This window comes from Paramormyrops kingsleyae, chromosome 15 (genome assembly GCF_048594095.1).
Source record: "Paramormyrops kingsleyae isolate MSU_618 chromosome 15, PKINGS_0.4, whole genome shotgun sequence".
Classification (NCBI taxonomy): Eukaryota; Metazoa; Chordata; class Actinopteri; order Osteoglossiformes; family Mormyridae; genus Paramormyrops; species Paramormyrops kingsleyae.
In genome coordinates, this window is record NC_132811.1 from 2,462,602 (window position 1) to 2,487,542 (window position 24,941).

The window sequence follows — 24,941 nt, forward strand, 5'->3', positions numbered from 1 at the left end:
ACTCGCATGCACACCTATGGGCAAGTTAGAGTAGCCAGCTGACCTAATCTGCATGTCTTTGGACTGTGGGAGGAAACCAGCGCACCCAGAGGAAACCCACACATGTACGGGGAGAACATGCAAACTTACCTGAATACAAAGAGGTACAATGTCGATTTGAATCATTGATTTTAATTTCTATCTTGGATTGGATTTGGCAAACAGATTTTTCTGTGAACTCAAATTTCAGCATCATATAGGCTTCAGAGAAGAATATGTGTATTTCAACAGATAAGACGGTATTCTGTATGCGTTTTGAGGCCCCAAACCAAGATTTGATCGATAACGACTGCGATGTTGCTACATCGATGGAGGTCGAGCTGCTGTAGGCTCCATGTCCTCATGTCTCGCGTAGCGTAGAATGAGTTTAGAATTGAAACCATCCTTGTGGCCGGAAAAGGTCAATGGCAACCTATGAGTAGCTTCTTTGGGTCTGGCGGAAGACGTTAAAGGACCCATTAATGTCAGACAGCAGAAGAACAGCAGTCATAGTCACTCAGAACAGAATGAAACAATGTTCTCCTAACTGGGGTCAGATGCCTTTGAAGGAAGACCCCTGACCCCCATGGAGTGGTGAGGCTCCTGAAGCGGGGGTCGCCCCGTTACTCAGACGGCCCCCCAGCCATGTGACTGCCCTGCCCACGGCAGTTGTTCGCACAGAGATGCTCTTTTAGATATTTTATCACCGGAGCCGGGAGCATCTCCTGGGAATTTAGCAGGTCAGCCATGACGTGACTACTTTCGGATCTCAGGGGACTCCCTGCTTTGGTCACAACATTGAAAGAACATTGAAAGATCTCTTAGATCTGCCTTCATTGCTTTCTGGTCATTTGTAACTGGTTCTGTCAGTTTCGAGTGGCATTTTCTCCTTTTCGCTTCACACTTATTGTTAGAAGCTTTTGCTGGATCTTTATGGCTCTCTGTGCCTTTGGGTTACTCAGAAGAGACAAAGAGCTCTTTCTCCTCCCTCCGGCGCTTGTCAGCCTGGTGTTTTCTGTCTGTATTTCAAATCCTCCCCGGAAGCAGCACATCTCTAAGGGAGCTGCAGGAAGTCCCCACTATGGCCCTTCCGTTGTAATATTTCTTTCTCGTAATATGCAGAAGCCTTTCTCTGCTTATACTGTCACCGTCTGTTAATACTATTTATTTGTCGTTTTCTTTGTAGTGGTTTATTTACTACTTACTTAATACCATTTTATTCTTTATGCTCTACTTTTAGTTAATTTATTATCAGTAATAGCACCCAGTACGTAAGCTACAGACTAAATTGTGTTGTACCTGTGCAGTGACAATAAGGGTATTCTGTGCTGTTATTGCTGTTAATCAGCAAACCCTTGGCTGACATCATCAAAGGGTTCTCAGAGTTAATTCCTTTTAAACTGAGGGCTGAAAACAGTGATGTTTGAATATGTAGATCATGTGCCCCAGCAAAGGTGCACAGACTTTGTGAGGAACGAGGTCCGACCTGACAGAGCATATGAAACAGCTTAAACTCTACCTCGGGCTAAATGCGTAATCCCCCAAATATGTATATATCCGGATTTCATGGACTGTTTGGGTCGTATTAGCGAAGCACGGTACCCATGAGCAGCTCTGGACCTCTCCTTCGCCTTGGGAATATGGAATGATGTACGTTTAAATCAAAACGTGTTTCAGAGTCTCTTAAAGATACATATTTCCCTTTCTGCCCTTAGATGTGTGTCATTGATCTCCTCTCCTTTTCTGTTCGTCCCTCTCTTCTTCCGTTCCCCAGTCCCTTGCCGTCCCCCTGCCTGTCTTGCTCTCTCCCAGTGAATCTTTATTACCTCGACACTGAAACTAGTGCCATTTGGTCAAGTGGTTGGAGGTCCACTCAGCTTCAAGACACTTGAAAGATCCGGTTTACGGCTGGACTATAGCCGGCCTCAAACTTCTAATGCAGAAGGAGAGAGAGAGAGAGAGAGCAAGAGAGAGAGAGAGAGAGAGAGAAAGCGTGTCATGAACAGGCAGAAGATGATATTTGCTTCATTGTTGTCAACCCAACAGAGTACACAGGATTAGTGTGTGGTAAACCAGGGGTTTACATTTCATTCCAGCCTGGTTCTTTGTTTATGTGGCCTGTTACTATACTGTGGGCATGTGACTGAAAGCTCAATCAACACTGGTCTGCAACCATGTACATCAAACATATGTCAGTTAAAGAGATATGAGCGACCAGCTAAGGCTTTGAGCAGCACTGGAGGTCAGGTCGCTCTCTCTGTCAGCCATAGAAAGACGGGCCGGCTGCCAGAAATGTAGCACATTTGAAAGGAGAATGTAGGTGAATATAGGTATGGAGATACAATTCAGACCAATAGCTCTTAAAGTCTGTGTGAGGGAGGTGGCCGTCGATGTCGGCCGTTTTCTCCGTGTCATGAGCTCCCGAGTCCTCGGAGCTGGACGCTCATCCGCCCATCGATTTGTTCCAGGCCCAATGTGTGTGGATCCCGGTTCCACTCCTACTGCTGCCCAGGCTGGAAAACTCTCCCAGGAGGAAACCAGTGCATTGTCCGTAAGTAGCTCCAGCGTGCCCAGCACAGTGGGGGGGGGGGTCAGCATGGCGGGGGGGGGGCAGCCATGCCTGCAGCATTTCCCTTGCTACATGCTAACAGCAGGAGTCTAGACCAGGGACTGCAGATTTTATAGTCTCGCGGCAGCAGTATTAGATGATAAATCATGCTGCTGATTCTCTGGACTCTGGATTTGTTGTTTTCCGCACCCTGTGCTTTGCTATGGGCAGCTATTGGTTGCCTCAAACATTTTTTTTTTTGCTAATTGTCTCTTTTGCTGTCCTTCCATCCTTCCCAGCCATCTGCAGAAACACCTGCGGTGAAGGTTTCTGCTCCAGACCTAACATGTGCACCTGTTCCAATGGGCAGCTCTCCCCCAGCTGCGGCGCGGCGTCCGGAGGTCAGTTTTGCCCCACGGGGTCGGCCAGGTCGCCTGTGATCTGTCATGGGGGAGTCGGCAGGCTTCGTGAGGCTCGTGCCGTCTGCGTGAGCCGCGCTTGACGGAGGCTCTGTGGACGGCGGTGTTGATTGAGCGCCTCACTCGGATACAGGCTCCGTCACGCCCGGTCCTGTCAAGACCCCCTTCCCTGCACATCAGCCCCCCGACTTCTTTATGTGCTGGCAGCTCTGTGATGGGGGAGGGGGCTGCCCTGACGTCTCAGAATAGCGGCCTTTTCCTGGCGTTGGGAGGGGAATTACCGACACCGTTCGCTTTTCCCGGAACTAAATTTCGGATTCCATTTATTTTAAAGTTTTTTTTTACGCTTTACAGTTGAGATTTTATACAGTATTAGTTCTTATTCTAGGGACTTTTTTGTCTTTTGTCAGACTTATATGGTATTTATAATAAATATGTAGCGGCCTTTGCAGAATGAAATGGGATCTTTTCACATAAAATGAAAATGCAATTAATATAACATCCGGCATCTTTTAATCCAAGGTCACCTGTCATTACTGCATCTTTTGCATCAAATGTGTAAATTCCAGTGTGAGAAATTTAAATGAAAGCAACGTGAATGCAACAGATTTACCCAGAGGGAGTCACACTGTAGACTTTTGCCAGTCTACAGTATAAGACCAAATTCAGAACATATCTGTTATTTGAGAGTGTTATTATATGGCGTAACCATGACAACGGCACGGCACAACGCTTGGGAGACTCACTCCTCATAAAGAGCGTCACTAAAGGATCCACTCTTTGTTTCACAGCACCCCTCTGAAATGTACCATTCCTCCATTTCAGTGAATAATAATCTTAATTACTTTACCTTTTCTTATTTTAGCACGTAATACACACTCAGCATGAACCGTTTGCTTAAGCATCAGATTTCCCTCAGATATTCTGAAAATCTACTGTGACACTAATTAGGTGTAATTACCGTGTTAGTTTATGGAGAATGTGGAAAGTACGTATTAAATTCCGCCATCAGATTTCACTCATCATGCCTTACTGGTGTCATTCCTGAGCGCAGGCCGTGTGTTGTCATTGCGTACCACTCTCTGGTTTTCTCTGCAAACAGCAAGTGCTTCACCATTTCTAAACCATAGGATACTGTCCAGCATAAAAAAGAGAAGCTTTCTTCAGTCTCTCGAGTGTTCCTTTACGTATATGTTAATATCTTTGCCAATGAGCTCTCCTTTCCGGAAACATCTGTAAAAATACAGCATAGATATAGTTATGGTAAATACAGCCCACAGGGGCCAACTGGCGCATAGCAGGAAGAAGGAACACAAGCTTTTAATCAAGTCCCCGCTCCGTCGCTGGTCAGGCCAAACCGAAGCGCGCATGCCCTTGTAGCCCCTCCCCCCAGACCCGATAGCTCCCGGACGGACGCATCTTGAGCCGGGGCAGTGGGGGCCTGATTAATCTGAACGAGTCCCCACTGATTTGTTTCACTTAGATGCTTTAACAGCCAATGCTCTTGGCTTGAGGATTCCATAGGTCACAGCGGAGCTGGGCTGTGTTTCCCAAAACCTACAATCAACATAACTTAAGAATTTAATGTGAGGACCCTCAGACGGATTCGGTCTCAGAGTTAAGCCCCTGATGTCTTAAGATCCTGGCCGCGCCCCTCTCACTAGACTAGGGTCACTTGACCAACAAGAGCCAGAGTTTATTGAGCATGTGAGGGTAGACTCCATTTCCTATTGCCATTCACAGAGAGACAACACGCACATCCAAACACGAGTTATAATATTAGAACTGTGACTGGCGTAAAGTGCATATCCTGAGTATGGAGCCATTAGTTAATTCTGCATTGACTTGTGTCACATTGGGACCCTTGTAAACAAGGTAGCAGTATGAACGCGCCCCAGCAGGAGGCGCTGTGTTCTTCTTGCTCAGCCGTCTTGTCTCACCATGCAGACATCGCGCGAGGCCTACGCAGGTGCAGGGCGATCGCCTTACATTTGCGTGATGCACCGAGCTCCCACAAGCGGGACCTTCAGTGTGTACGGCTAACGCGCTGATGAAATGGGGTGTGTAAAGTGAGCGCGGATAACCCCCCCCCAGGTGGCCTTCCAGCTGGTCAGGCCCCCGCTTCCCACACTCCGGGTTCTGGTGAAGAGCCGTTATCCTCCGTTGGCTCAGCTTGGAAAGAGACACCTGCTGGAATCACTCGCCCCTGAGCGCCCCCCCCCCCCCCCCCGTGTGGAGTCGCATGCTCCCTGGTTCTAACAGCACGTCTCCCCTTCCAGTTCAGTCCTGCAACGTCAGATGCATGAACGGCGGAAGCTGCAATGAGGACTCCTGCCTCTGTCAGAAGGGTTACACGGGTGCACACTGCGGCCAGCGTGAGTATCCTCCACGCCCCCCCTTCTTTCCGGCCCCCTCCGGCACTTTGGCACACGGTTGATGTCCCGTTCTGCTCTCTTCCCAGCCGTGTGCGAGAACGGCTGCCAGAATGGAGGTCGCTGCATTGGGCCCAACAGATGTGCCTGTGTCTACGGCTTCACTGGTCCGCAGTGCGAGAGGGGTAAGGCCGCCTCTGTCTCCGGGGAACCTCTGCCTTCAGGGAACCTCTGCCTTCGGGGAACCTCTGTCTTTGGGGAACCTCTGCCTTCGGGGAACCTCTGTCTTTGGGGAACCTCTGCCTTCAGGGAACCTCTGTCTTTGGGGAACCTCTGTCTTCATTTCTCCACATGGACATTACATACAGTGCTCAAAGAAAGTCTCATTGGGTGCTTTTTAATTAGTAACACCTTTGCAATAAAATAAAACACCAAACATTTGTTTTTAATACCCCTTTGTTAGCCAATAACCACAGTTGCAATGATAAATAGCAGGAACAGAACGGAACTGAGTCAGTCAAAAAATTATGACACTTAAAAAGAAAATGTCTGTGTGGATGATATGTGCAGATATGTTTCACATTGCTTGTCAATGGACTTTTTCTATGAAACCAATGTATTAGCAACGTTATTACAGAATTATGCAAGCGTGCCAAGACTGTGAGCGCTGTGCTTTGTATTTATTGGAAGGCATGCAGAGCACAGATGCGGAATCACCGTTATATCCACACCACCGCAGTAGTTTGTCGTGCAGCAGTTTATAATGCATGGAGACTGCTTGGTCGTAGCACTAACAGTGGTCATGCATCAGAATCATTGGCTCCGACTGTTAAGCTCCAGCTATAAAAAACTGGAGGGATTAAGCAAGAGGGTTTGGCATCAGTGTGAAGGAGAAAGGGATTGTACAGTAGGGCTGATCCTCCAGGGGGCTGGAGAGCTGGAGCCCCGCTGGGCAGAGGGAGGAGATCACTGGAGGCCCCGCCCTCTTCCCTCACCTCACCCCAGCCGCCCTCTCTGACCTCCCCACCCCAATCGTCTCTAGGCTTGTTTTCTCAAAAAACACAAATAGTAGTGGACGGACTTTCAGACATCTGGCAGTAAACAGAGGTCCTCCAGATGACAGGAAGGCGTTTCTTTGTGGTGCTGTGGACATTTCCTGATGAGGACTAGAGTATAGCTGGGTGGCGTCGGGGGTGTAAAAATTGACTCCCCAGCTGTGCTCACACAGCCGGCCTCAAGCTGGGACAAACAGTCTCGTCTCCATGCTGAGCCATGGCTGAAGAGTAGCTTCAGAGGGGGTGAGTCCAACCCTAAATACCCTCAGTGATGTCCTAAATAGTTATAAATGTCCCTGTTCTCTGTGATGTCCCCAACAGTTATAAATGTCCCTGTTCTCAGTGATGTCCCAAACAGTTATAAATGTCCCTGTTCTCAGTGATGTCCCAAACAGTTATAAATGTCCCTGTTCTCAGTGATGTCCCAAACAGTTATAAATGTCCCTGCTCTCAGTGATGTCCCCAACAGTCATAAATGTCCCTGTTCTCTGTGATGTCCCCAACAGTTATAAATGTCCCTGTTCTCAGTGATGTCCCAAACAGTTATAAATGTCCCTGTTCTCAGTGATGTCCCAAACAGTTATAAATGTCCCTGTTCTCAGTGACGTCCCAAACAGTTATAAATGTCCCTGTTCTCAGTGATGTCCTAAACAGTTATAAATGTCCCTGTTCTCAGTGATGTCCCAAACAGTTATAAATGTCCCTGTTCTCAGTGATGTCCCAAACAGTTATAAATGTCCCTGTTCTCAGTGATGTCCCAAACAGTTATAAATGTCCCTGCTCTCAGTGATGTCCCAAACAGTTATAAATGTCCCTGTTCTCAGTGATGTCTCAAACCATTCTAAATGTCTCTGTCCTCAGTGATTCCCAAGCCATTCTTCCTGAGCTGCATTACATTTGACCTTAGAGAGGGTCATAAATTTGTCCGTTTACACTTTCTGTGAAGTTTGTGGTGCAATATTTCACCACAAACAAAATCATTCTTAAAATCTCTAAGTGGTTAGAGATGAGTGGCCTTCAGACTGTGCAGAAATAAACAGCAGAGGTGGAGTTGGAGGAGCGTGCCGTGGTATTTTAATGTGCGACATCCATGAGTCAGTGTGACCTCATGGACAGACCTCCACATCTGTTAGGGGAAAAGTGAGAAGCGGAGTCCCACTGGAGTGAGGCTGCAGTGGGCCGGGTGGGGGGTGGGGGTACTGAGCTGAGGGGTGCCACTGCATACAGAGGAGGGGAGCGATATGGTGCATAGGGCACACTGTGATTGGGGGGGGGGGGCGGTGAATTACAGTGCACATTGAATTACAGGAGTGGGGGGTGGGTTACAATGTACATGGAGGAGTGAGTTACAGTGCACATTGAGAAATGGGGGGGTGAATTACAGTACACACTGAAGAGTGGGGGAGGTGAATTACAGTGCACACTGAGGAGTGGGGGAGGTGAATTACAGTGCACACTGAGGAGTGGGGGAGGTGAATTACGGTACACACTGAAGAGTGGGGGAGGTTAATTACAGGGCACACTGAGGAGTGGGGGGTGTATTACAGTGCAGACTGAGGAGTGGGGGAGGTGAATTACAGTGCACACTGAGGAGTGGGGGAGGTGAATTACAGTGTACACTGAGTAGTGGTGGAGGTGAATTACAGGGCACACTGAGGAGTGGGGGAGGTGAATTACAGTGCACACTGAGCAGTGGTGGAGGTGAATTACAGTGCACACTGAGCAGTGGGGGAGGTGAATTACAGTGCATACTGAAGAGTGGGGGGTGAGTTACAGTACACACTGAAGAGTGGGGGGGTGAATTACAGTGCACACTGAGCAGTGGTGGAGGTGAATTACAGTGCACACTGAGCAGTGGGGGAGGTGAATTACAGTGCATACTGAAGAGTGGGGGGTGAGTTACAGTACACACTGAAGAGTGGGGGGGTGAATTACAGGGCACACTGAGGAGTGGTGGAAGTGAATTACAGTGCACACCGAGGAGTGGGGGAGGTGAATTACAGTGCACACTGAGGAGTGGTGGAGGTGTATTACAGTGCACACCGAGGAGTGGGGGAGGTGTATTACAGTGCAGACTGAGGAGTGGGGGGTGAGTTACAGTACACACTGAAGAGTGGGGGGTGAGTTACAGTACACACTGAGGAGTGGGGGAGGTGTATTACAGTGCAGACTGAGGAGTGGGGGAGGTGAATTATAGTGCACACTGAGCAGTGGTGGAGGTGAATTACAGTGCACACTGAGCAGTGGTGGAGGTGAATTACAGTGCACACTGAGCAGTGGGGGAGGTGAATTACAGTGCATACTGAAGAGTGGGGGGTGAGTTACAGTACACACTGAAGAGTGGGGGGGGTGAATTACAGGGCACACTGAGGAGTGGTGGAGGTGAATTACAGTGCACACCGAGGAGTGGGGGAGGTGTATTACAGTGCAGACTGAGGAGTGGGGGAGGTGAATTACAGTGCATATTGAGGAGTGGGGGGTGAGTTACAGTACACACTGAAGAGTGGGGGGTGAGTTACAGTACGCACTGAGGAGTGGGGGAGGTGTATTGCAGTGCACATTGAGGAGTGGGGGTGTGAATTATGATTCTTGCCAAGGACTGGGGGTTATAGTGCATACTGAAGACTGGATGGGTTGCAGTGCACACAGGTGTGGGGGTGTGACTTACGGCTCTCGCTGAGGACTGGGGGGTCACAGTGCACACTGAGCAGTGAGGGTGTGACTTACGGCTTTTGCTGTGGACTGGGGGGGGGATTACAGTGCACACTGGGGAGTGGGAGTGTGACTTACGGCTTTCGCTGTGGACTGTGGGGGGGGGGGGGGTTACAGTGCACCCTGAGGCGTGGGGGTGTGAATTACGGCTCTTGCTGAGGACAGGGGGGTTAGCCCTGTAATCAGGGCTTTTCCATGCTCCCTGTCATTAATAAGGCACCACTTATGTGGCAGTACCCAGCAGGCCCGTCATGCTGCCGGCGACCTTATCCACTTCCCAGGCTCTGTCCAGCCTTGGGGGCTTTTTGGGGGGGAGGGGGGGCACAGAGAACAAGCACCCGCACAGGAATGGCGTCAGCTCTGAGGTGATGGAAACAAGCTTGTTTGGAAAGCGGTTGAAAGTGGACTTTCTATTTCAGTCCTGACTCCAGTCTGGATGTTGGAAAACAATCCCTGGTGGTAGGGTGGGGTTTGGGGGGGCTGGGGGGGGCTGAGGCCCAGCTGCCGCCAGCGAAGAGGGAGTTTCCTGTCTGTGATTCCGCTACCTCACCTAAGCAGCTCTGTACTCCTGTGAGGGATTTTGCAACCTTTCATTTACTATATAACTGGCAAACGTGTACAGAGACTCATGAATTGAAATTTACGTGTTACAAGGAAATTGAAAACACTTTGGAAAATGAGTTTAACTCTTGAAATGTTCCTTTTGTTCAGAAACATCTCCTGAGCCAGGAAACCTGGCTTCTGGTACTTTCCCTGGTCCTCTCAGTCTCCCCCCCCCACTTTACTAGGGGGGGACTCACAGATCTGAGGGCCCCCCATCTCTGGATACTGAACGCAAAAGCAGCAGCTTGACAACTAAATTTACCAGATGATTCAAAATAATTGTTTTTTGTGTCTCAGACCTTATCAGCAGTATTGCATAATTATCAGCGATAGGAGAGGACACCACAAAGAGTTAAATATCAAGCCTGCCTCTCGTTTCAGCGTCTAATTCACTTTTTTCCTACTTGTGAGGCTCATACAGGATTTCACTGCGTAGCTCCTGCTGAGGAATGTTATCATTCAGCTCCGAAAGTCAGACACAAAAGCCTTCCCGCGCTGGAAATCGCCGAAGATCCTAATCTGTCAACTGTGACTTTCTCTGCTAACTTTTGAAAGGGTTTCCTTAATCAGGCCAGGTATTTTTAGGGAGTGTAGGAGCAGCGTAGCGTGACCCCAGGGGAGCATGTCCATTTTAAGAACGCGTAGATCTGAAGAACAAGCCTCCATTGCCGCTATCTGCTTGTGGAAAGAGCGCAGCGGGGAAACAGCAGACCCCGCAATCTGCGACGCGCTCCACTGGAAACACAAACAAATATTTGCAGGAAGTTGGAAAGAGGTTTTTTTTGTATAATCCCTCCTTTATGTAGTAATGAAGACAAATGACAGTGAACCATAGTGTTACTGCGTAAACCAAGTCCTGCCTGGGGCAATAGGGGGCCTTATAAAGGAGCTAATGACCCTTGATACTGACTAGAGCCCAGATTTTGCCCCCCCCCTGGCCCCAGTATTCTGTTTGGCCAAAGGTTCTTTGTCCCCCGCTGGACGAGTTCCCTTTTTTCTCGTCTTCAGAAGCACTTCTTGTGCTGCACAACTGCATCCATCAAATAGTTATGCACTTAAAAATGGACAGCAGGACTGTTCTCGTCTTTCCCTCTGAAGCGCTGGTACCTGTGTGGACTTACGCGTATCTGGTTACTTGCAGCCGGCTCAGGTTGCTGTTAATGACGCCGGGATCTTTGGCGTGTGAGCGGTATGAGGCATTGATGCTAAGCCGGGAGAATGCACCCCGAAACAGGAGACAGATGTGCTGGTGGATGGGATAAAGACAACAGAACGCGCAGGAGAACACGAGGAGAGGTGTCGCATGCTCAGACGTTACGGGATTACATGGAGCCAGTCAATTTCCCCTGTGTTCCCAACCCGTCTGGATTAGGAATTAATGGTCCCAGTTGGTTCGAGGCTCCCAGTACACGCCACCCCCACCACCTCACAGCAGGGGTTTAGAAATACGCTCCCCTCACGCCAGTGGTTTGTCCGAGGGCGTGTGTGCGCATACCCATGGGGCCAGCCGACATCGGACCGCGAAGCCGTCTTCCTGCGCTTCCTGCCGTGCCGCCTCACTTGCTAGATCGGTCGCTATGAGCCAGCTGGATGAAACTGAACGCTCGCTCTTCTAAGTGCACCGTGCTGCTTCACGCACCAGTGGTTGGCGATTAGAAACGTGGCCCCTTCACACACACTGGGGTGCTCTTGTATAATTGTATAATTCTCCATTGTATGTCAGCCTGTAGGGTCGTTTTCTGACCCCATAAACCATGGCCTTCAGTGTCTGTTCTGGGCAGCTGTTTGGAAACCCCAGTCCTGCTCTTAGAGCGGATAGTCAGTTGGTCGACTCGCCATGATCTCTAATTACACGATTTAGCATAATTAGCTGATTAGCAGGTTCCCGGGATTGAGTGCAGCATTGATGTTGTTGTTGCCCTGGGTCACACATTTACACTGAATGTGCCATAAGGAAACAGCAGGAGTTGAATCAGAGTCTGGGACGCAAATGGACACATCTGAGACAGAGGTTGCACTTTTGTGTGCCGGATACGGCATTATTAATCAGTCCCAGATACATGTCACATTAGCTGAGCTGGTCACCAAATTTTGGCAATAACATACTTTCCTGGTGTCAGATTGCATTGGAATGATTGTGAGGTCATGGGTGCAAGCATGATAGGAGGCCGAGGGGATGGGCAGGGGGTGCAAGTCTTTTTCCTTCGCTTATGTACCGTATTTTGCCTTGGAAAATAGATATTGCCACATAGCACTATGAGGTGAAACTCCTTATCTGGCATTTTTGATATAAGCAGGGAAATGTGCTTTTTAAACCCGAGCGGCCTCATCGCCTGACAGCACATTTGATTTCAGATGTTAATTAGCCTTCATCAATCCTGCGCGTAGGCCCCTCTTGGCGTGGGACGACGACAGCAGACATCCGGCGCCCCTGATGCATTTTTGGCCCGAATCAGCCCGACATTCTCGGGCTGGCCTCGGTTCTGTAAAAGCCTAGCAGCCTGCTGCTCTTTGGTTTCCACGGTCACCCGTTGTGCAGATGAGTGACCTGGAAGGGATGGAGCAGGAACCCCGCCTTAACATCTGTACTCCCCCTCCCCACGACAGACTACCGGACCGGACCGTGCTTCACGCAGGTCAGCAACCAGATGTGCCAGGGCCAACTGAGTGGCATCGTCTGCACCAAGACGCTGTGCTGTGCCACCATTGGCCGCGCCTGGGGGCACCCCTGCGAGATGTGCCCCGGCCAGCCCCACCCCTGCCGGCGTGGCTTCATCCCCAACATTCGCACCGGCGCCTGCCAGGGTGAGTCCCCGTCTTCCTGCCTCTCCTTCCCCATGGAGTGAGCCTCGGCCCGCCGGAAATGGAGTCATGGGTTCTAGGGTGCAGTCATTAAACTGTCCAGCAGGTGCTCCCCTGTCTCAGTAGAGCCCACCCAAGGCATAAGGGAGCTAAGCTGTTGCTTAGGGCCTATTGGCCACCCAGAGGCCTCCATCCGATTAGCTTCTCGGAATGGTTTGCTTAGGGCCCGCAGAAAGATTGGGTGGGTCCTGAGAAGGATTTGGCGGACCTTGAACAGGATTGGGTGGGCTGGGTGGGGCTGAGAAGGGCTGGGCGGGGCTGAGGAGGGCTGGGCGGGGCTGAGAAGGGCTGGGTGGGACTGAGGAGGGCTGGGCGGGGCTGAGAAGGGCTGGGTGGGACTGAGAAGGGCTAGGCGGGGCTGAGGAGGGCTGGGCGGGGCTGAGAAGGGCTGGGTGGGACTGAGGAGGGCTGGGCGGGGCTGAGAAGGGCTGAGCGGGACTGAGGAGGGCTGGGCGGGGCTGAGAAGGGCTGAGCGGGACTGAGGAGGGCTGGGCGGGACTGAGGAGGGCTGGGCGGGGCTGAGAAGGGCTGAGCGGGACTGAGGAGGGCTGGGCGGGGCTGAGAAGGGCTGGGCGGGACTGAGAAGAGCTGGGCGGGGCTGAGAAGGGCTGGGCGGGACTGAGGAGGGCTGGGCGGGCCCTAAAAAGGATTGACGTCAATGTGATTGTTGCCGAGAGGCAGTGTTAACGCCGGTCTCCCAGGTGGGGCGGGTTGATGTACTTCATTAAGGTTCTGTCCCATTTGGCCGTGTGCCTGGGACGCAGATCATCCATGGTGGCCCCCGGCACATGCCAGGCCCCCGCCCTTGGGGGCTAGGTACGCTGCAGCCTTTTCAGGGAGCTTATCAGTGATCTGTCAGGCACGACAAAAGCCTGAATGGCATAGCATAGAGAGAGGGATTAGTCTAAATGTGAGCGCAGAGCGTGTTCGCTGCGATAAAGTGCTGCACCATTCTGTGGCCTGCAGGCTTGGAAGGGCTCACCCCGCCCACGGAGTGTCTGCTTTTCATGCCCGGCCAGAGCAGGAGCGATAACATCTCTGCAGCCCCCGGTGGCCCAGTTAGCCCCCTTCATTATCACCGCTATGTCACTCCGCAGCTCGGGTGACGTTTCCATCCAGAGTGACTTTGCAGTCAACACAGTGACCGAAGTACTTGGTTTGAAGTACTTGGTAGTGACTGAAGTACTTGGTTTGATAGCAATAGGAGGAATGTGGACCAGCACAGGCTCAGCCTGACAGAGTGGAAGATAAAGGCAAACTTTATCTCACATGGGGGTGTTGCAGCAGAAAAAAATATGATATATAACAATTTAGAACAGTTTACTGTTCTTAACACATTAAAATTACATAAAAAAAAACTAAAAGCATTAAGTTGTAATTAATGAATTTGTAGTGCATCAGTGAATAAGCTAGAATATAGAGACTATTTCTATAGTGCAAAGTACAAGACTCATACATTCAGGTGTATGTCGAATGAAGGTGTAATACACAAAAAGAGAACTTTAACTCCTTGGGAGTCGCTGTCCATTTAGCAAACATTCTATGGTGCTGCTGAGCTGTATAGCAAAATGCTCAGAGGATGATTTGCTGCCGTTTGTTGCTGCTTTTCGAAGCTTTGTTCGCTGTTTTTATATGCGGAATGTTAATGTTCTGATCTTTTCTTTATAAGGAATGACTTGAGTAGCTGGCATTAATACAGTTTGATGTTTACAAAAGCAATTTACCTGCCTGTTAGAGAGGTAAATTGATCTTGAAGATGAGTTCAAATTATACAAATATCACGGCTGTTTATACATGCCGTATAAATATGATTAGCTTCTCTTTTTTTGGCCAGGATACAGTCGTGGTGTAGCTCTGATTAAAGCAGGCACTGGGCATGCTACAGGAATCTGACTCAAACGCAGATCCAACGTGCTTCGCATCCAGACGTTTGGCCACATCTGACAGACGGGTTCTGGCCCATTCCAGATCACGATGTTCTCAAAGTTTGCCTCACATTTACTTTATAGCTAAACATGGCAAAATGTTGAGCTTGGACCTTTTTATCGGAACTGCATGGTAGAGCTTAGAGAGGAGAAATTATGGTCTGATCCCCCCCCCCACCCCCAGGAAAACCAAATAAGATGATGTGGTCTCATAAACACTTAGTTCCAAATGGATTTCTGTCTTGCTACAGCTTCCAGAACTTATCGTATGTAAATAAGATTCCAGGTTTCGCAAAAACCTGCCGCTGACACTTTCAGTTTGCGTGGCCGCTCTCCGCTTGCTCTGAATAGATCAGTCTAAACACAGTCTAAAGTAGGTCGGCTTCTGAGGCCTGCTTTAGATGCTGATATACAATATAAGGACAGTAACGTACTGGCCGAGTGTGAGAGTGCAGAAAAAGCACCTTTGGGGCCTCGTTGATGAGGCCATGGACCCCAGCTCTGCTACATGCTAATGTTGTATACTAACGCCGCATGTTAACGGCGTGTGGTAATGCCATATGGTAACGCCGCATGGTAATGTCGTATGCTAATGCCGCATGCCAATTACGTGTGCTAATGCCATATGGTAACTCTGCGTGCTAATGCCGTACACTAACGGTGTGTGCTAATGCCATATGGTAACTCTGCGTGCTAATGCCGTACACTAACGGTGTGTGCTAATGCCATATGGTAACTCTGCGTGCTAATGCCGTACACTAACGGTGTGTGCTAATGCCATATGGTAACGCCGCGTGCTAATGCTGTATGCTAATGCCGTGTGCTAACACTGTGTGCTAACGACGCATGCTAATGGTTGTTCCTTCCCCGCCAGATGTGGACGAGTGCCAGGCCATTCCCGGACTCTGCACTGGGGGTAACTGCATCAACACTGTGGGCTCCTACGAGTGCAAATGCCCCGCTGGGCACCGGCAGAGCGAGACCAATCAGAAGTGCGAGGGTGAGTGGTGGAGCGGGCTGTGTGAGGTGTGGTGACCAGGTGTGGTGACCAGGTGTGGTGACCAGGTGTGGTGTGGTGACTGCCATCCAGGGGGGTCGGGGGTGGGGGGGGGGGGTCTATGGTCTCAAATGTTCCCCACAATATAATAAAAACCTGCTATTTTGACGATGTGGGAACCACTGTTCAGGTCCCCACAAGGATTTGTAACTGCAATCAAAAAAGTAAAAATGCCAAAAGTCCGTATTTAGTTTGGTCACTTATGGTTATGGTTAGGGCTGGGTAGAGGTTAAGGTCATTATGTTGGGATTAGGGTTTTCCCCATAGAAATTAATAGAGAGTCCCCACAAAGATACACTTACAAACCTGTGTGTGTCAGGAATTACAGTTACTGGCCAGGAATCACAGTTACTGGTCAGGAATCACAGTTACTGGTCAGGAATCACAGTTACTGGTCAGGAATTACAGTTACTGGCCAGGAATCACAGTTACTGGTCAGGAACCCACTCCTGAGTAATACGTACCGTGTCCTGGATGGCGGCTCGGGGGGGCGGGGCCCTGCTGTGCCCCGCAGTGCTGCTGGGAGCTCAGGTCACCCAAGGTCGGCGTGTTTCCAGTGCATCCTTTAATTAGACAGCGAGGCTGGGCTCTCGAACCAGCAGATGGCAGCAGTGAGGGGCGTGGCCTGTGTCAGTCAGCAGGCTCAGCAGGGAGGCAGCCTCTGCTCTTTGAGGCAAGCTGGTGGGGGGGGGGGGGGGTGTAATTACAGGACAATAGAGGGCTGTTGTAAATCAGCCCCCAGGTGAGTAGGGGTGGAGGGGCCGTTTTTATTACCTCAGAGGGGGTTGCTACTTTTCCGAAATTCACGCGCAGTGCCGGCCTACCTGTGATGAGCGTCCAGGTCTCCTGAAGGGCTCACATTCTTCCCAGAGCACGGCTTGCTCCACAGCAGACGCCCCCCCGGCTCACGGCCCCCCACCCCACGGCCCGCGGCCCCAGTACGTAGCAGAATAAGGCGTGTGGCCTAGTCCCCGTTCCCATAATGGTTTGATCTCTCCCTGGATGGCGAGCCGTGATGCGCTGATCCACTGACCCAGGAGTTCTCTGTTTCTTAACTTGTCCTCTGCACATATACATGCACACACACACACACACACAGACACACACATGCACACACACACACGCTCATACATGCTCAGACACACCCAGCCTCACAGAGTCCATCGGTCGGTTCGCCCCTTTCGGAGAGGCCCTCCGCTTGGCCCTCTTCAGCTGCAGCCATTACGCAGCCACACTTCTCACGCTCCCCGCCGCGTGCGTCATCGGCAGGGCCCGGGGCGCGTCTGGCTCCCCGTGCCGCAGGAGGTCGCAGCCCCTGGAAACCGCGGCACACGCACACCACGCCGGCCTTCGGCGCAGGCTGCCTTCTTGCTGAATGCGGGCAATTGCACGTACGCAAATAAATATATCGCATCATAAACCGGGAGCCTCGTGGCTCGCTTCCAGCGCGGCGACGGCCCTCAGACAGCAGAGCCCAGCGCTGTGGTGTAATCTCTGCCCGCCTGCTCTAGGCCGTAATGGGATACCAGTGTACTTCCCGTAGTCTGTACTGGACCACTCTCCTGACCTGTGACTGTGAATGCATGTTAAATGCATTTCAGAACCTTTAAATAGGCGGCAGTGGGATGAAATGCTGTGCCTGTGGTCAGTAGTTTGTAGGTTTGAGTCCCAGGGCCGGCAGGGTGGTGGCAGTGGGATGAAATGCTGTGCCTGTGGTCAGTAGTTTGTAGGTTTGAGTCCCAGGGCCAGCAGGGTGGTGTCACTATTGGGTCCCAGAATAAGGCTCTTAACTCCGAATTGCTCCATGTATGTCACTTAGGATAAAAGCATTTGCTAAATTTGTAAGAGGACTTTTATTGTTTAAACAAATCTGAATAAATGGCAGTAATGTTGGAAGGGGAATCAGGTGACCTCTGACCTCTGGAGTAAAGGTGATGCGTGATGGCATCGGTCTCTGCTTTAGACGGCCGGCAAAAGCTACAAAGAGCAGCTTTGTAGCAAGTAAATGACTTTTACAGTGTCTGTGTTAATCAGTTCGCCATCACACTGAAGGTATCGTGTGTGTGTGTGTGCGTGCGTGTGTGTGTGTGTGTGTGTGTGTGTGTGTGTGTGCGTGTTCTCAGACATCGACGAGTGCAGCACCATCTCCGGCGTATGCGACGGCGGCGAATGCACCAACACTGTAGGAAGCTACGTTTGCTCCTGCCCCCGCGGCTACGTCGCCAGTGCCGACGGCTCCAGATGTGTAGGTATGTGAGAGAACCCCCCCCCCCCGTCTGCTTCTCCCTTCCCAGTCACTCCACTGCAGCCTCTTCCAGTTTGTTCCACGCTTTTCCAGTAACCCGCCGCCTCTCAGCCGTTTTTACAGCATTTCTGCTAACACATGGACGGAGGAAAGACTCTCGAAATGGATGACAGGGGAGGGGGCTTTGGCTGGGACGTGCTGGCCACTTGTGAGCTGGGGGGGCAGGGCCCCCCATGGGTGGTGCATTACTGTCTGGCACGGAGCTCACCTGGCCGATGATGAATCTGGAAACTACCAGTAGGGGGCTAAAATTCAACCTTGATGTCCCAGGAAATGGGGCCAACGGGTGGACAGGCATCTGGGAGCACTTACAGGCCGGGGGGGGGGGGGGTCATGCGTGTGCGGCACCTGGTCTCGGGCCGGGAGGGCGGGGCACGTGCTGGCAGGAAGTGTGCCGGGGATTGGCCCGGTTCGATCAGCAATGACCATTGTGTGTGTGTGGGGGGGGGAGCAGGATCTTGTGTCCCCCGCCCCCTGCAATTTTTCATGCCCCCCCCGTCAGACCCCAGACAGAAATGCCAGCACGTCACGCAGCAGCTATTCCCCCCAGCTAACATTCCAGTGCACATGGGGCAGAGACTGTTGATTCTGGCTCTGGGTCACCACCGCCCCCCCCCACCAAATGGTACAGGCCTCTTCCCTTACAGTTCTCCTCTCCTTCCCCCGCAGGGTCTCCCCCCCCTCCTTCCGTCACCTAGCCCCTTTCTTGTCCTCCATCTAGGTCCCGGTGGCCTGGCTCTTTGACACATCCTAGCAGCTCCAGGTCAAACCACGGCCCATGTTTCCAGCCAATGAATGGCGCGGATGTGACAGTATTAGCTCTTGGAAGGGTTCGAGACCCAACGGTTGCCGGTTCGAGGATCGGGAGTCCTGCTTTTGTACCACAAGACAGCGGCTCGCCTCTGGCTCAGGGTGCAAGGGTTTGGCTTATCGGCCGCAATGATCCCAGCCGTGCACGGCCCCCGGTGGAGAGGATTCCCCCCCCGGGCTTACTAACGTGAGCCAGATTGCTTGATTAGATCTCCCTGCATCTCCTCCCCGGTTGGAGCCGGCTTGGAACAGTGTGTGTGTGTGGGGGGGTGAGAGTCTTGGAATGTTACTGTTATTTTTTCACTTGGGAGCTTTGCCCCATACCGTGGAGCTGGGGGGAGGCCCAGGCAGGGTACTGGGGGGGGGCCTTTTGGGTTGGCATTAATCAGCCCTGCACTGTCCCACTTCCCTGTGAAATGTCAGTGTGTGAAAGTGACTTTTTTTGTGTGGGATCTGTTTCCAATTGCGGCCGTCATCCGCGTTAGCCCCCCCCACCCCGGACCCCAGCTGGGCTCATCCCTGGGGAGCATGGCGGCTCTGTTTAAAGTGCTCGCTCAGAATCCCGAACGCTCGGTCTCTCATGTCGGCAGTAATTGGCTCAGATTGCTCCGCGTGGAGGTGATTAATTCCAGACCGCCGGCTCGTTAGCGATGCTAATCGGCAGCCCCCGATGCCGCCCCCCCACCCCCGCTCTCACCGACACGCATGAATATACCTCCCCCCCAGCTCCTCTCAGATTGACCCTTTACCTAGCGAAAGCAGCTCTCCTTTGGGGGTGGGGTCACCCTTTTCATTACCCTACCAACCTTAGGAACCCCAAGCTCATAAAGTAACTTCCTACCGGGGGGGGGTCATGTCCGGGACACCCTGAGTGGCAAAGTCAGAGCGGAGGGGAGAGCTGGCCTCTATTCTGCAAGCCCCCCCACCCCCGACCCACCCCCATCAGCTGAGGCACATTCCACTCTGTAACTGTATTTCTCACAAATTTTTGTAGTGGTTTAGGCACACATTGTGTGGGGGGGTATTGTTGCCTCCCCCCAACATGCAGTCTCTGAGCACCCACCCGATCTGCGGCCTGGCCCCCAGCAAACCGCATTTCCCCCTCATCAGAATTGCTAAGCACTGGTGGAGCTGGACGGCGTAGCTCATGCGGGGAAGAGGGCCCCCCAGGCTGCATCCACTGCCGGCACTCGCTCCTTCCTCTCCGCTGCTCTTCCTGTGTTTTCCTTCTTCTCTTTCATTCTCTCACTTGTTATTCTCTCCATTACTTGTTCCCCTTCTTCCTGTCTTTCAAACTGTTAAAATCTACATGAAGATCTTAGTAAATATTATTTTTTCCCGACAACATGTGTTGCTATGACAGTGTTTCTCTCCTGCATTTTGCTATTGATTTATTATGTTTCTCGGTGTGCAGTGCTGATGTCACTTCCTGTCCCCCGTGTGTCCCGCAGACCAGCGAGTGGGGATCTGCTTCTCCGCTCTGGCCAGTGGGCGCTGCGCGGGCGAGCTGACAGGACAGTACACCAAGATGCAGTGCTGTTGTGATACGGGCCGCTGCTGGGCCTCGACGCAAGTCCCAGAGATGTGTCCCGTCCGCGGATCTGGTACGTTCCTGTTCTCCGTCCCTCGGCTTGTCGTAGCGCCTTTGTGTGGTACGGAGAACCCATTTATGGGAGGCTGGGGCCCAATCGCACAGAGAAGGCCACGACGGGACCAAGGAACAGGCGCTTAACGTAAAGTGTGACATTAATCTCTGAATTGCTGACTACCCTGAGAACGGGAGAGAGGTTAATGGGTTTGGGTTAATGGCCCCTCAAATTCATTCATTCCTTGGCCTCCTGGCCCTGACCTCCCTCATGACGCAGTAATCCCTCCCATGATTCCTTATTAGGGCAGACACCGTGGTTTTGATAAGGCCTGGAATGTTCTGCCCCTGGCTCCCTGAGAGTGTTCCTACAGAGGACCCTTTCTCTGTTCTCCAGACGAGTACCGGCGGCTCTGTCTCGAAGGCGTCCCCCATGGGACGGGCAGCACCGGCTTCACCGGCGTTGACCGCACCTTCAGCTACAGGTACAAGTTCAACCCCGCGGGTCCAAATGGCAACGGGCATGGCAACGGGCACATAAACGGGCACGGCAACGGCCACGGCAACGGAGGGCAGATCAGAGGCGAAGGGGTGGGAGGCAACGGGATCCCCCTGTCCCAGATCGGTGAGTCCCACCACCAGCCTCGTCCTTGAAACAGGAGCAGACGGTCGGCTGGTTATACAGGTGCTGAAAGGTGTCTTCCTGTGTTCGCCGTGGCCGTCCCACAGGCACAGTGACCCTCAACAACACCATTGACGTGTGCAAACACTTCACCAACCTGTGCCTGAACGGCCGCTGCATCCCCACACCCACCAGCTACCGCTGTGAGTGCAACATGGGCTTCCGGCAGGACGTGCGCGGCGAGTGCATCGGTAAGTGGACATATACCCAGCTCAGCCAGAAGATAGCACACATGCAGGTGGGTCACCAAGCACCTTGTCTAAATGCTTAGGCTCTGCTGCCATCTTCAGGCTAGCTGTGGACCATCCTGAGATTTACAGCATTGTGGTGTGAATGGAAATTCCAGTACAGGCAGCAGTTTACACAAAGTGAGTAAATGGGCTCCTTTTCTCTCTCCCCCAGACACGGATGAGTGTGTTACCAATCCCTGCCTGAATGGCGACTGCGTGAACACCCCTGGCTCCTACCACTGCAAGTGCCACGAGGGTTACCAGAGCACCCCGACCAAGCAGGCCTGCATCGGTATGTCGCCGTCCTGCACCACATCTCTGCCTCAGACTGCAGCTGTTCATCCTGCTGTTCATTAAGAAAAATTTCTTAAAATGTCTTAAATACGTATTTTGACAGGACTTAAAAATTGATTGGATGAACTCGACGTTTCCCTACATAAAGTCACATTACCTTAAGTCTGACTTTTAAGTGTGTTTTTGGGAAAATTTTGTATTGATCACCCTTTAACAAAACTACAGAAAGAAACCAACACGGAAGCAATAAGCGCTACCTGCTAACCATTAGCTGCTAACCATTAGCTGCTAGCCATTAGCTGCTAACCATTAGCTGCAAACTGTGTAGCCTGGTCAGAATGTTATCCGCGCATGCCCAGCTGGTGTGTGGTGATGTGGGGTAACGTGGCGTCTCCTCTCATCAAAATAAGCTGAATGTTCATGTTGAATGTGAGTAAATTCATGTATTTTCCTTCATATCTTTCATACTTTTTTTTCACCAAAATGGACGTAAAATGACTTAAATTGCATTTATAAACACTTGGGGAAATCTGCAGAGACCCTGACCGGTATCATACAGCAGATCTCTGTACCCCAACAGATCTGTCTTACAGTGGCCCTCTGCCTTATGGAAGATCTCTGTCCTGTAGTAGATCTTCATCATACAGCAGATTTGTCCCATGGTATATCTTGGTCCTACAGCAGATTCTCTGCACTCTGTCTGTACTTCTTAGCCCTTAAACCCCTTTGTTCAGACAAGATGATCTCCCACTGTTCTCCCAGACATTGACGAATGCATCGTGAACGGGATCATGTGCCGTAACGGCCGCTGCGTCAACACGGATGGAAGTTTCCAGTGCATCTGCAACGCCGGTTTTGAGCTCACCCCCGATGGAAAGAACTGCATAGGTGGGTATAACTGCTTTGGGCCACCACCCTGTGAGCTGCTCGTGTCCCACGCCGGTCCGCACCACCCTGTGAGCTGCTCGTGTCCCACGCCGGTCCACACCACCCTGTTAGCTGCTCGTGTCCCACGCCGGTCCGCACCACCCTGTTAGCTGCTCGTGTCCCACGCCGGTCCGCACCACCCTGTGAGCTGCTCGTGTCCCACGCCGGTCCGCACCACCCTGTGAGCTGCTCGTGTCCCACGCCGGGTGAGCTGCTCGTGTCCCACGCCGGTCCGCACCACCCTGTGAGCTGCTCGTGTCCCACGCCGGTCCGCACCACCCTGTTAGCTGCTTGTGTGATTTGAACATGAACTGAGCCTTTTTACCTTATTTTCCATCATCTGGTCATGAAATGTAAGATAATATCAGTGAACCATGTGCCGAAGATGCCTGCTATCTAGTGGCTATCAGAGAATCGCCATGGTAACGAGACAGGGACATGCCCCCTCCCCCCAGACCACGACGAGTGTGCCACCACCAACATGTGCCTCAATGGAATGTGCATCAACGAGGACGGCAGCTTCAAGTGCATCTGCAAGCAAGGCTTCTCCCTGGCCCCTAGTGGGCGCTACTGTACCGGTAGGCTGCGTCTGATATCCTCTGCATCTGTGCAGCGTGTCGTGGTGAGGTGACGTGTCTATGCTTCCCCCTCCTTCCCCGCAGACATTGACGAGTGTCAGACGCCGGGCATCTGCATGAATGGCCGCTGCATCAATTCAGATGGCTCATACCGCTGCGAGTGCCCGCCGGGCCTGGCCATCGATGTGGACGGCCGCGTCTGCGTGGACACCCATGTGCGCAGCACCTGCTACGGCGCCATCAAGATGGGCACATGCTCGCGACCCTTCCCCGGGGCCGTCACTAAGTCCGAATGCTGCTGTGCCAGCCCCGAGCATGGCTTCGGGGAGCCCTGCCAGCCGTGCCCCGCCCTCAACTCAGGTGAGCCAGCACAGTGCCTAGGGCAATGCAGTGCTTTGGTCAGTGCAGTGCCTTGGCTAGGGCAGTACAGTGCCACTGCCTTGGCCAGCACAGTGCTTTGATCAGTGCAGTGCCATGGGCAGCACAGTGCCCGTGCCTTAGCCAGTACAGTGCCCTGGGCTCTTGTGCTGGCCTCCAAAAAAACTTGCTGGCCTGTTTGAAGGCGACTTCTTAGCATCTTAACCTTTCGGTTTGGAGGCAGTTTTTACATGATCCCTGGGACTGCAGATGTTCATAGCCACCAGTGTCCCAACTTTAAGATGTTCTGAGAGGGGAGCAGCAGCCTCACTCTAGCAGGGTCCAAGCCCTCCAGCAGACCTAAAGCTAAAGACCCCTAGCGATGTTAGCACTGTTTTCCTGCTCTGTGCTGGATGGTGACCACAGTTAACCTTGCCTGCCCTCAGCTGAGTTCCAGGCCGTCTGCAGCAGTGGCATCGGAATCACAGCTGATGGAAGAGGTGAGCCCTTCATCTTCTCTCTTCGCCCACCTGTATCGAGGGTTCTGTGATTCCACTGACTCCCGTTGGTGTGAGGTTCTAGCATCTGGGTCTTTGAGGGGCCAAGTGATCCCTGTCACGTTGGGGGGCACCCAGTGAGGTTCATGTCTGTGTGCCCCCCCCCAGATATCAACGAGTGTGCCCTGAACCCGGAGATCTGCGCCAACGGTATGTGCGAGAACCTGCGGGGCAGCTTCCGCTGCATCTGCAACATCGGCTACGAGTCCGACAGCAGCGGCAAGAACTGCGTGGGTGAGTCGCGGGGAGGGGCTTTCGTCTGGAAAAGGAGGCTCTGTCCGCCTATGACACGTCTCTTTAATCATCATTAAATCTGGTCCGCCAATCGATTGATCATCCTCCAGAGTAAATTAAAACCTGTGTAAAGTCATTCCACTAATCAGCATTGAGCTCAGCAAAATTTACCAACCACAGGTCGGCAAGTTCAGGTTTTACCGTTGGCTGTTTGGCGGATTATACATATATAGTTTTTTATTATGGCTAAAAAAATCAAGTAGCCTGCTTCAGCTGAAGACCGACTTGCAAGCGGTTATTTGAGTTTGAGAACTCTGATTAAGAACAGTATTTCTCAGTGCAGTCCTCAGGAACCCTGAACGAAGCAATCGAGAACAAAAACAAACATTCAAGAATGGACCAAACAACGAAGAACATTAAATTCTGGGTATTGGTGTGCTGGGAGTCGGGAAGGAGCTGTGGATTGTCGAATGTCTGGGGGTTCCTGAGGACTGGGTTGAGAAACACTGGTATAGAAGATTAATGCATTAAGGGCTCCCACAGCCCTCAATCTGTGCTCGGTCTGTCTTCGTTTACTGGAAATGTAATGGATGGTGGACCCTGGACTCTTCCTGCAGACATCAACGAGTGCCTGGTGAACCGGCTGCTGTGTGACAACGGGCTTTGCCGGAACACTCCGGGCAGCTACTCTTGCTTCTGCCCCAAAGGTTTCGTCTACAAGCCCGACTCAGAGACCTGCGAAGGTGACCCCCCTGGCCTGCCCCCTCGTGGCTGTGCGGCGATAAAAGCGTTTCTGGGTGCCCGCCCCCCC

At 51.9% G+C, this 24,941-nt stretch overlaps 1 protein-coding gene across 2 annotated transcripts in view; it reads left to right on the forward strand.

Moving 5' to 3' along the window:
• fbn2b (fibrillin 2b) overlaps positions 1-24,941 on the forward strand; it is a 49,401-nt gene that overhangs the window by 4,399 nt on the left and 20,061 nt on the right. For both annotated transcript variants that reach the window (XM_023843919.2, XM_023843918.2), the window contains exons 3-19: positions 2,487-2,569; positions 2,866-2,967; positions 5,265-5,360; positions 5,447-5,542; positions 12,335-12,532; positions 15,389-15,514; positions 17,695-17,820; positions 20,138-20,290; positions 20,669-20,896; positions 21,001-21,144; positions 21,356-21,475; positions 22,240-22,365; positions 22,860-22,982; positions 23,067-23,342; positions 23,786-23,839; positions 24,005-24,130; positions 24,748-24,873. In XM_023843919.2, coding sequence (XP_023699687.1) covers positions 2,487-2,569; positions 2,866-2,967; positions 5,265-5,360; positions 5,447-5,542; positions 12,335-12,532; positions 15,389-15,514; positions 17,695-17,820; positions 20,138-20,290; positions 20,669-20,896; positions 21,001-21,144; positions 21,356-21,475; positions 22,240-22,365; positions 22,860-22,982; positions 23,067-23,342; positions 23,786-23,839; positions 24,005-24,130; positions 24,748-24,873 — 2,303 coding nt within the window. The remainder of the gene's footprint in view (positions 1-2,486; positions 2,570-2,865; positions 2,968-5,264; positions 5,361-5,446; positions 5,543-12,334; positions 12,533-15,388; positions 15,515-17,694; positions 17,821-20,137; positions 20,291-20,668; positions 20,897-21,000; positions 21,145-21,355; positions 21,476-22,239; positions 22,366-22,859; positions 22,983-23,066; positions 23,343-23,785; positions 23,840-24,004; positions 24,131-24,747; positions 24,874-24,941) is intronic.